General features: G+C 49.6%; 1 protein-coding gene across 1 annotated transcript; it reads left to right on the forward strand.

The window, feature by feature from the left end:
• Positions 1–7,463: 7,463 nt before the first annotated feature.
• On the forward strand, positions 7,464–11,004 carry B3GALNT2 (beta-1,3-N-acetylgalactosaminyltransferase 2). Its single transcript, XM_072413606.1, has 2 exons — positions 7,464–7,493; positions 9,088–11,004. The coding sequence occupies exon 2, from the start codon at positions 9,396–9,398 to the stop codon at positions 10,851–10,853; it is 1,458 nt and encodes a 485-aa protein (XP_072269707.1). The 5' UTR covers positions 7,464–7,493; positions 9,088–9,395; the 3' UTR covers positions 10,854–11,004.
• The last annotated feature ends 1,459 nt before the right edge of the window (positions 11,005–12,463 follow it).

A 12,463-nucleotide genomic window follows, 5' to 3' on the forward strand; every position in this document is an offset into this window, starting at 1 on the left:
GGGGGGGGGGCTTCTGTACAATTTTGGGTATGATATGGGGGGTATGAATGGTGTCCCTGTGTCGGCTTATTAGGATCCGGGCATGTAGGCCATGAGCAGTATCAGTGGGGGCTTCAGTGACTGATTACAGTTTGTTAAATATGTTTATTAGCAAACTATTTCTGGACATCAACGATGCGTTTTGGGGAACAGACCTCATAAAATGCGTTAGTAATTCCAGTTAGCTACCCAGGAAGTCTCTGAAACTTCAGCCAGTTCAGTTCAGGTTCTCCAGTCTTATTCTGTCTGGATATCAAAGCCCATGGGGGAGGCCTGTCACCCCCAAAGGTTACGTGTTTGCTAATATTCATTCACTTTCATGATATTTGTGCTGGGTATGTCTAAGCTCATACCCCAGGGCAGATCATTGGATGACTAGGAACTCACCTACCGGCCCAGGACCACTGAATCCATTTATTTTCATCTCCGATCATCCTCTTTTTTTCTGATGACATTCTGGCTATGCTTGCACCCCCATAATGTAGGTGGATCACCTGTCCTTTCATTAATATTTTGTTTTCTCTTCCCCTCTATTAGGTATTAAGTTCTCCAGCAGCAGAAGAGAAATATCCTGTATTCAGTATCTCGGATGGCCAGGCTCAGGAATTCCACGCCCCCGAGGGACTGGCGATCTCCTCTTTCGCTCTGGCTCGCCACAAAAGGAGTGCGATGACTAAGAGACCCAGTTCAGATGAATTTGAGTTCCTATAGTCCACCAGGGATGGTGCCTTCCCTATAAAGTGCAACACTGGAAACGGATCCAACCAATGGCGTGAAGACCAGAGGGCAGCAATTATAGGGGAACAATCGAGTGTGTGTATGTCTGAAAATTGCTGTTACACAGATCTCAGAACTTATCATTACGTCACTTTAAGGTCTACTACACTATGGTATGCTATGCTGATCTATGGAGGCCTCGGCTTTCTTCTACAACTCCCAGCTCCTTAGTTGGCCCAAGGGTCATGGTTCGTTAGGATCTATAGAGGGCGCCACGTTTATTCTATAGCCCTTCGGTGGCAGATAGGTCAGAATCTTTCAACCTCAAATCACTCCAAACCTGCTTTACTTTCCATGCAGGATTTGTATATGCTGGGCCGACACGGATTTCAGAGTCCAGCTCATCCCTTCAAGTATTACAGCTCTTACTAATGTTTATATTTGATTTCCTGTTGCCGTTTGAAGAGTGACTACACTAAATCACTAACCTTTCATTTTCCATACAATTGCCCTTTCAGGGGCAGAAGCCCAGCTCCATGTACTGCAGAACCTCAATCCGCTCCAAGACGTAGGTGCAGCTATACGAGTGTAACACTGTGACATTATGCAGAGAACTTTATCTTGGCAGCTATAAGCTATGTATTTTATTAGGACCCCTCCGCCCCCCATCATCATTTCCCCTTGCATTGCATTGATTCACAGGGGGTATTGGGTACCAATGCTGAGAATACCCCCTCAAGTTTTTAAAGTAAAAAAAAAAAAACTTTTATTGTAGGATTCTATAAGGCAGACGCCACTGCGCTGCTCTCATGGGTTTTATATTTTTTATAACTGAACTTCATGCAAAATGTAGACTATGGATGGGTTAGATGCTTTGTCAGGTTTTTATGCTTTGTTCTGGACTTATCCCTTGTGCTGGCCGGGGAAGATTCCCCCACACGTCATGGTGATCACAGGGGCAAAAATTTGAGCTGAATTTCCCACCGGCCCTGTTTGCTTCCATAGGGATGGGGTATGGTTACTCTGATGGTTACAGAATTGTACTCGCCACCAAGGTTCCAGGTCCCCTCTGACTATGGCCAACTATTCTACCATGAAATGTATGGAATGGCCCCCCGTGTGCAGACCGATATCCATTGCATTGGGGGTCCATGAGAAGAACGTTCCTGAAATTGGGGGGATTCCTGGGAAGAACACTCCTTCCATTGGGGGTCATTGGGAATATCTCTACTTCCATCTTGGTTGTCAGTGGTTATTTAAGAAACCCCCAGCAGGCTCTAGAACAGTCCAGGTTGGGAGAGGCTGGAGGATCCCCAGAAAATGTATGGAAGTTCAGCTCACAGCATTACCCCCGTGTCACCAGGACATGAGACAGCAATAAAAGATGACAAAGAATCTAACTCATAACCAGAGTAAATAATATTCTATCATTATGCTGGAAATATGTTTAGAAATCCTGCTTGTATTATCCTGAGGTATACTGCTGCCCATACCTGGGGAGACTTGTTTGTTGTTGTCACCCTGAGGAGAATTGTCCATTGTTGGGTCACCCCTTGGATTGCCTCTCGTTGTGTCACCTTCGGGATTGTTGCTCCTTATTGTGTCACCCTGAGTAGGAGGACCCGCTCATAGCGTTTGCTGTAACTTTGACACACTTCGAGCTGGTAACACAGGCAAGTTCTGGACAACCATAATGGGCCGGCACCCAGATACCTTGGATTTTCGATTATTTTGCATTTTTCTGTCTTTCCATTCCTTTTTTTTTCATTTCTTCAAAAGAGAATCTGTCATCGAGCATAAGACTGTGATGGAAACTCCAGCCTCGGATCCACATGCTGTATTCTAGATTCAGGGTCGTGTCTCCTGGGTTTAGCTTCAGAATTCAGGTAAAATGTGTCTCTCATTCCCCATCAATTTTACTCAATTTCACTGCTCCTGCGATGCCACCCATGATAAGTGATAGAGCTACATTCACATACAGAATACGCAGTGCTCAACCCCCAAAAGCTGGGTGGGAGGAGTTTGTAGGTGGGGGCAGGCCCTGTATTGTGACCCAACTCTTCAGCAACCACCCCAAAACACCGGGGTGGTTCGGTATCCGTCTTCCATCCAAATGAATTTAGTTTTGATGAACAGATTCGGCAGGCGATTATTAAAAAAAGACTTCTCAGGGCCAGGTTCCCCGTGGGAGTAACCATAACCCACCCACATCTTCATCCTCCTCCTCCATCCGTTATCTATACTCGCCCCCGCTGTGAGATGGTGCTAGAATTCCCAATGTCAGCTCTCCGTCCGATGTACTGCCTTCTGTCATGTGACTTTGGGCCTGGAGATCCTCGGACCGATGCACTTTATTCTGGGATATAAGGGGAGATCACATGCCCCCCCATACCTGGAAGCACTGGACTTTCTGAGGCCTCCAGCGGACAAAGGTGAAGGGATTTCATGCGTTTGGAAGGGGTAGGGGCGCTATCTTGAAAAAAACAACACAACAGGGTCTTTTTGTAGCTGACCTATCATAAAAAGTCTGTACTACTGATAACAGCCAAATACAAAATCTAGCAAACAAAACAAAAAAACTAAACCCATTTCTCCTGGGTAGGACTGGTGACGTCTCCACCTCTCAGGTGCCCTTTTAGCCCCCGGCAGTCTTGGCACATTGTGGTGAGGTGACGTCACCCAGAAGCCGGGGTTTGTCAGATTTTGTGTTAGTATTTTTGGGGGTGATGAGGTGTGAGTGGTAGGAACCTTCTATTTGAATGCATTCACTGGATCCCCCACTATTCTATCTGCCCCACTGCAATGCTCAACACAGAAAGTTTTCAAGCTGGGTAGGTGGGCAGCAGCTCCTGTATTGTGACCCAACTCTTCAGTAACCACCCAAAACCAGGCGGGTGTTTACTGAAAAGTGCCGGGTGGTGCGCCCAGCTAATAGGGGCTGGGGAGATCACTGCATTGCAACATTTGACAGGCAGTCACCCCTCGGAAAAAGGTGTTGGTTCCACACATCAGTCCGTGTCCTGAAGGTGAGCATCAGAAGCTAGTTGCTCTATGACTCCCCCCCCAATATAGTTGCCCCATGGGGGGGTTCTTATGGCACTGAGGCAAATTTACAGACCTGCTGAGTTTACACTGGATTTATGTCTGTCCTCTCCTGAAGAAAAATAATAAATATGTAAATTGTGAAAAGCGTCTTTATTTATCTGGGAGAATAAAGCTTTTTAAATCTGATCTGGTGGTGTCCCTCTGTGTGGAGGTCGTGGCCCCCCATGTAGTCCAGTTTATTGGGTAGTTGCCCTTTGTGTCTCACCTTTCATAGCCTCAATTCTTCCATCACAACGTTTTGGGGTGTCATTGTCTGTCTCACTGAATTCCCACCGGGCCGGTCACCTAAAGGAGCCCCCAAACTTTTGTTTTAGTTCATTTCAGTCCTAGGTTATTGCCCTCCTTCTATGAGACTGAAGAACCACGGTATAGGTTAGTAGTCCAGAGACAGATTCATTCCAGGATAAGTCGGGTGTAAGAAAGCCAAGGAGTTTCAGGGGCCAAAAACTGGACTCTTTGGGCTTAACAATAGGGAATAATAGAAGGAAAGGGAAGTGGATTGGAAATACAATGTCGGCCTGATAACGTGTTATGATCCATTTATCTCCGGTTCTGTTCAAACAACGGTGACTGGGGGAATCCTTGAGTGTAGAAACAAGTTGGCGAAGCCCCCAGAAGACCTCCAATGGGCCCAAGTCATATGCTGAGGTTAGATTTGTTTGGTGGTGCCTGGCCCTGCTTTATACGGAGCCTTGCAGTCATATTTTGTTTAGAAAGCAGAAAAGCCTCTGTCCCCTCCCAGCAGAGCATGTAGAAGCAGTGGTCCCTCTGCTTGGGGTCCGCCATGCCTCCTGCCAAATCAAAGCTATAGTCCTCCAAGAAGAAGGCCCAACGTTGTTGTGGAGTACTGAGCTCTGCAGGAAGACCACTGCTTCCACACAGAGAGCAAGGCTCCCATTCTGCTGGCAGGGGACAAATTTTCATTGTCAGGCTATAGCTGCTTTCTAGAACATTGGATTTAGGACTTCTTCTGCTGTAGGACTCCTGGAATGGATTCGGTGATTTATTCAGAAAGTTCTTGTAGGCTGTAAAGATTTGTCATATTTATACTAAAACTGTACTCACACATATATATATATATATATATATATATACAGATGTTTGCCTCCAAAATGCACCAGAAAAATAAATTGCCCCCCTATCTGGCACGGCCGGATACAGCTAACTCCAGCCTAAATCCTCTCCAATCCATGGTGGCCATTCCACACAATGATGATGTCATATCCTGTCTAGCAACTAGTTAGATGATAGGTAGATAGGAGATCACATCACCATTGTAGAATGGCCACCATGGATTAGAGACGCCAGACGTGTTACCAAGGAAACCATGTTCATATTCACTGCCTGTAATCCCAAGATTCATCAAATATGAATGTCATCCCTACTCTTGGGTGACCTGGATCATGGTGGGGTCAGGAGAGCTACTTTATTACTGCTGGAGAGCTACTTTATTACTTGAGTTCCTGCGATACATGGTGAATGGGCCCTTCATAAGATCCTCAGAGATACAATAAGATGGTGACCGACCCGGGAAGTCCCAACCATCACCAATAACACGAGAGGACCAAGGCCATAACATGTACGTAGATATGAAGGAATGAGGAAGAAGACATTGCACCCGGGGATGGGTTTGTACCCTTTGGTATTGCTTGGCCACGCACAGATCTAATGGGGACATCTGAGATACAAAACAGGGAGACATGGAATGTGAAAGAGGAAACCCCGGGGGTGAAGGGTGACCTGGGTAGTGAGGGGTGACCTGGGGGGAGATGGGTGATCTGGGGGGTGACTGGTGACCTGCGGGGTGACGGGTGACCTGGGGGGAGACGGGTGACCTGGGGGTGGGGGGTGACCTAGGGGGTGACTGGTGACCTGGGGGGTGATGAGTGACCTGGGGGGTGAAGATCTGAGGGTGACGGGTAGCCATTATTATTATTATTATTAATAAACAGGATTTATATAGCGCCAACATATTACGCAGCGCTGTACATTAAATAGGGATTGCAAATGACAGACCTGGGGGGAGACGGGTGACCTAGGGGGTGACTGGTGACCTGGGGGGTGATGAGTGACCTGGGGGGTGATTAGTGACCTGGGTATGACGGGTGACCTGGGGGGTGAAGATCTGAGGGTGACGGGTAGCCATTATTATTGTTATTATTATTATTAATAAACAGGATTTATATAGCTCCAACATATTACGCAGCGCTGTACATTAAATAGGGATTGCAAATGACAGACTAATACAGACAGTGATACAGGAGGAGAGGACCCTGCCCCGAAGAGCTTACAATCTAGTAGGTGGGGGAATTTCACACACAATAGGATGGGAGATATGTAGTGGTGGGAAGTAGTGGTGGTTTCAAATGACAGAAGAAGCCGGGTAGGCAAGTTTGAAAAAATGGCTTTTGAGTTCTCTTTTAAATGAGCAGAAAGTAGGAGCAAGCCGAATAGGACGAGGAGACCATTCCAGAGAGTTGGAGCAGCTCTAGAGAAGTCTTGTATCCGTGCGTGTGATGAGGTTATGAGTGAGGAAGTCATTAGTAGGTCATTGGAGGAGCGGAGAGAGCGGCAGGGGGAGTATTTTTTAACCATGTCAGAGATGTAAGTGGGACAATAACTGTGGAGGGATTTGAAGGCAAAGCACAGGAGCTTAAATTTGATTCTAAGGTGAAATGGAAGCCAATGGAGAGAACTACAAAGAGATGCAGCGGAAGAGGAGCGGAGGGAAGGATGGATGAGTCTGGCTGCAGCATTCATAATAGATTGTAGAGGAGAGAGTCGGGTTAGTGGAATACCAGAGAGGAGGAGGTTACAGTAGTCCAGACGAGAGATGATAAGAGCATGTACAAGGAGTTTGGTGGTCTCAGGGGACAGGTAGGGGTGGATTTTGGAGATGTTGCGTAGGTGAAAGTGACAGGACCTGGAAATGTTCTGAATATGGGGGGTAAATGAGAGGGCCGAGTCAAATGTGACACCAAGACAACGTGCCTGGGGGGAGGGCCGAATAACAGTGTTGTTAACAGTTAGATGTCAGGGGGGGATTTGGAATTTGAGGGGGGAATGATGAGGAGTTCTGTCTTATTCGGTGGATCCGGTCCCCTTCATCCCAATGTGCCCGGAGGGATGATAGTCAAAGAGTGCAGTACCCGGGGAGGTACTCACCTATTCATATCACATTTCCACATGGATGAATGTTGGGTGTCAGCCATTTTTATTTATAATTTGTAAAATGAATTCTGACCCTGATGTCCCCAGAAAGAGAACCTGTTACTGCACAATACCATGTGGGGCTTATCAACCCCCTTAAAATGATAATAAATTGAAATAACACAATAAATTAAAAGCCCCCACCTATATACATGAATGTAAGTCCAGAGTCTCTGCCAGTTTCTGTCTCCATGGTTTATAAAGAAGTGCAGACACTAGAGGCCAATCCCGCTCTCTGGAGTCTCCAGCAGGCGGACGCCATATTTGGGTAGACACGTGATAATCGCTTTATCATAGATGGTAGTAGACTACATCTCCCACAATCCTCCAGTATCTAAAGCCCGCCCCAATATGACTGTCAGCTCATCCGGCCAATTGGTGCTTTAGTGCAACTTCTGCACTTCCGGGAGCCCAGGCTGGAGGTAACTACATAGAGGCTGCAAATTGTGGCCCCCGGGGTCCCTGGGTGGAGGTCAGCCATGTACAAGGGGAGTCCCATTGTATATTCTGTCTGTATATGACGTGTGTGGGTGTGTGCTGAGCACACTGAGCTCCCCAATTTACAGGGGACACTCCCCATACACAGATCTATGGGCTGACTTCTAGGGGGCTTATATTGGAAATCACTGACAGAGAGCCCCTGATATATTGTGTGGGGGGGCCCCACAGCACAGCCATAGTGCTGACATATCTCATAGTGCTGTACAGAGGGGCCCCAGGGCTCTGCCATCTGTTCCACACACATCTATACTGCTGACATATACCATAGTGCTGTATAGAGGGGCACAGAGCTCTCCCATCTGTATTACACACATCATAGTGCTGACATATACCATAGTGCTGTACAGAGGGGCCCCGGATCTACGCTATCTTTACTACACACATCTATAGTGATGACATATACCATAGTGCTGTACAGAGCCCCACAATCTGTATTACACACATCATAGTGCTGACATATACGATAGTGCTGTACAGAGGGGCCGCAGGGCTCTGCCATCTATACTACACACATCTATAGTGCTGACATATACCATAGTCCTGTACAGAGGGGCCGCAGGGCTCTGCTATCTGTACTACACACATCTATAGTGCTCCTGTATACCGTAGCACTTGTACAGAGGGGCCCCAGAGCCCCGCCATCTGTGCTACCGTACACACATCTAATAGTGCTGACATATACCATAATGCTGTACGGAGGGGCCCCAGGGCTCCGCCATCTGTACTACACACATCTATAATGCTGACATATACCATAACGATGTACAGAGGGGCCCTAAGGCTCCGCCATCTGTACTACACACATCTATAGTGCTCTCATATACCATAATGCTGTACAGAGGGGCCCCAGGGCTCTGCCATCTGTTCCACACACATCTATAGTGCTGACATATTCAATAGTGCTGTACAAAGGGGCTCCGGGGCACCGCCATCTGTACTACAAACATCTATAGTGCTGACATATACCATAACGATGTACAGGGCGGCCCTGGAGCACCACCATCTGTATTACACACATCTATAGTGCTGACATATACTATAGCGCTGTACAGAGGGGCTCCCGGGAACCACCATCTGTACTACACACATCTATAGTTCTGACATATACCATAGGGCGGTACAAAGTGGCCCCTAGAGCTCCGCCATCTGTACTACGCACACCTGTAGTGCTGACATATACCATAGTGCTGTACAGACAGGGCCCGGGGTCGGCCATCTGTACTACACACATCTGTAGTGCTGACATATACCATAGCACTGTACAGAGGGTCCCCAGGGCTCCACCATCTGTACTACACACATCTGTAGTGCTGACATATACCATAGCGCTGTACAGAGGTGCCCCGGGGCTCCGCCATCTGTACTACACACATCTGTAGTGCTAACATATAGCTTAGCGCTGTACAGAGAGGCCCCAGGGCTCTGCTATCTGTACTACACACATCTATAGTGCTGACATATACCATAGTGCTGTACAGAGATGTTATAAGATTGTATTTTTTTTCTGTTTCACAGATGTGATTTGGGGAGGATCTCATCAGACAGGATGTGAGACCACCAGCCAATCAGAAATCAGCTCCTCCTGCCAGTCCCCTGCGGTAAATCTCTGCTTACATCCACCACAGCCAATCAGATTGGGGTTTCATGCCAATAGGATAACAGACATGGCCAGTAAATGTTCCTGATGAGCCCAGCCAATCAACGCTCCCTTTCTGCTGAATTAGAAGCTTTGGACATTTCTCAGCCAATCAGATAACTGCGATTATAGCTCAGCCTGAGATCTGCCCTTCCATTGGCTGACGGCTCCCTGGTGTCCCATGTAGATGCGTCGGTTGCTGTTGCTGCTGGTTTGCCCCGGTGTGGTGGGGCTTCTCTTACAGCTGTGGCTTTTCTCCACCCCCCACCACCCATTGGTTATTGGAATTCTGTCAGCTCGGCAGCACCGGCCCCTGCGGGACACAATCCGGAACACCTGGGGCTCCCGTGGGCACCGCCAACCTCTCCTGCGCTTCATTGTTGGCTCTAAGCCCTGCTTGGTGCCCCCTGAGGACCGTGAAGACCCCTATTCCTGCCACCTGTTAAATATTACCTCTCCCACCCTTCACCGTGAGATCCCAGCCTTCACGGGGCCCCAGCCTTCCAGCTCCACCCACTATCAGCTCAGCGTCACCTTCCGAGTGCTCCACCCCATAATCATCACACGCCTGGGGGCCTGGTGTCCGGGGACCACCCGCAATTTTAGCGTTCGCCTTTTCCAGGCCGAGCATGAGGAGCCGCTATGCGGAGCCCGCTTTACCCCTCTGAGCCCGGGAACGCCCTCCCGGGTGTCCCCCAACATTCCCCGGGCATCGGTGTGGCTCCAATCCCCCAACCCGGAGTCACCCGCTGAAATCTGTTACAAGCCGGTGGAGCAGTTCATCCTTCCCGAGGGTTTCCATGGCACCATACGGTGGGACAGCCACGACCCCGAGGGGCTACCAATGTGGGGTGTTCACCAGGTCACCCTGAACAGCGGGGGCGGGGTACTTCACCTTGTCACCGCGGAGGAGGGGCTTCTGCCCTATGACTTCTCGCAGGGTGTGGAGGGCATCGCGGGAGGGTTCATCTATAGCATCCATGATGGCGATGCCCTCCTCCACCACCTGCACACCCGCCCACAGCGCCTGGAGGAGTACGGGGCCACGCTTAGGGCGGAGGAGTCCGACCTGCGGGCAGAGAGTGACACCCACGGGGACCTGGTCTTCGTGGACTTGGTGGACACTTACCGGAACGTTCCGCGGAAGCTGCTGCTCTTCTACCGCTGGTTGGTGGATTCCGTAGACTTCGACTTCCTGCTGAAGACAGACGACGATTGCTTCATTGATCTGGATAACGTCTTCCGGGCCCTGGAGGCCAAAGAACTTAAGGGGCCCAACGCCTGGTGGGGCAATTTCCGTCTGAATTGGGGCGTGGACCGTACGGGTAAATGGCAGGAACTGGAGTACCTGAGCCCCGCCTACCCTCCCTTCACCTGCGGCTCCGGCTACGTCATATCGCAGGATATCGTCCGCTGGCTCGCCGACAACGCCCATCGGCTAAAGACTTACCAGGGGGAGGATGTGAGCATGGGCATCTGGATGTCGGCCATCGGGCCCCGGAGGTACCAGGATGAGAGGTGGCTGTGTGAGAAGACCTGTCAGGGGGGTATGTTGTCCTCACCCCAGTACTCACCTCAGGAGCTGGCAGAGTTATGGCAGCAGAAGGAGCGGTGCGGGAAGAGCTGCGGCTGTCCCAACAGATAACCAAAGATCGGCCATATCGGGGTCACCTCCTACCTAATACCCCCAGGGTACCCAGCCTTCAGGGGGGCCAATCAGGGGGCCAATCAGCCTCAATAAATAATGACTGAACTCTCCTAAGGGGAAAACAGGGTAAATAAATTCATGCAGAGGATTCTGGGATATGACTCTGTCTGTTCAATGATCCAGGGTGACCGGTTCTTGCCCCAACCTACCTGTTCTTACCCCCTCAGCTTGGGCCCATCAGTGCTTCCTTCCTGCCCAGCGCTGGTATGTGACCAAGAGGGTCAATGTCACATGACCACAAAACCTCATGTAAGCTCCATTGCCATTCAAAATGGGTACACTGTGGGGGCTGTGATGTGGGCGGAGCATGGGAGGGCTCTGCGGAGGTGGGTTACTCGGGGGCGGGGTTTATCTATCTCTAATCGGGCTGAACAAACAAAAGCAAAACATTTCTAGAACACTATGGATTTAACATATATATCTGGAGGGGGAGGGGTGGTATAAGGGGAGTGTACCCCCCTCCCCCCTCTCTGAGCCTCCACTGACAGGCCAGCCAGGTGGGGGCGCTATTGGTGCAGATTTCCAGGTATAATCCACATCCCTCCTATATACACTCTGCTGCCCTCTGCATGTGGCCCATGAAGTTACCCAGAATCTCTCCAATACATTCTAGGCACCTCCCCATAGGTCAGGATTGTAGTGGGAGGGGCCTGGGACACACCCCGCCTCTGAGGTTCCTGTGAATAAATATTTGTGTGTAAAGTATACAAATGTGACCCCAGAGCCGTGCTACGGAATCCGGGTCCTATGGAGGGGTGACCACAGGGGTGAGCTCTGCTTACTGCGGGTCTGACCCCGGTACGATTCTGCCTTCTGTATAGTCGATGGTCACATGAACTCCTGAGACAAAGAGCAGAGAGAGCCAATCAGGACTCTGTATTGATGACTCCTCCCTGGTATTATACTTAGTGCACTGCACCACTTCCGGGGACCCCTATTAGATTTACCCCCTCTTCCTGTCAAGCAGTCGGGTGTTTATTGCTGAATTTTCCTTTCTACTACGAGGACCCCTTTATCTGCCCCGGGCCCTCTGAGAGGTCTCATATCCTTCCAGGTGACAGGTTCTCTTTATTACTGCAGTGCTGCCCATCACTGGAGACCCCACAGTTCATGGTGGCCCCTTGGCTGTCAATATTGTGTATTAGGGGCCCTTGCAGTCTGAGTGCCCTGTGGTGTCCTGCACTCACTGTGTGTCCTCAGGCTGACCCTGCACATCCACCAATCAGGAGGCTGGGAGCACCTTGTGGTGAGGATGGGTACTGCAGGGCTCCTTTAATTGAACTGATATGGCACTGTATGATTATCCAGAGGGGGCGCTATAGAGACAACATCCTGCCACTGGTGGGCGCTCCTTCTCTGCCTCCTGTATCACCAATGTAAGCTAAGACATCATGGAAATGGTGATGGGGAAGGGGCTCATGACAAGCATGTAGGCAGTGATGGTCAGCTCCTCATAGCCAGCCCCGGCACAGACATGGCAGATCTTGTCTGGACTGGACTCCTAATAAAATACATTGCGGTGATCCTGCCAGTCCATGGACCTTCCT

Source organism: Pyxicephalus adspersus, chromosome 6, assembly GCF_032062135.1.
Source record: "Pyxicephalus adspersus chromosome 6, UCB_Pads_2.0, whole genome shotgun sequence".
Classification (NCBI taxonomy): domain Eukaryota; kingdom Metazoa; phylum Chordata; class Amphibia; order Anura; family Pyxicephalidae; genus Pyxicephalus; species Pyxicephalus adspersus.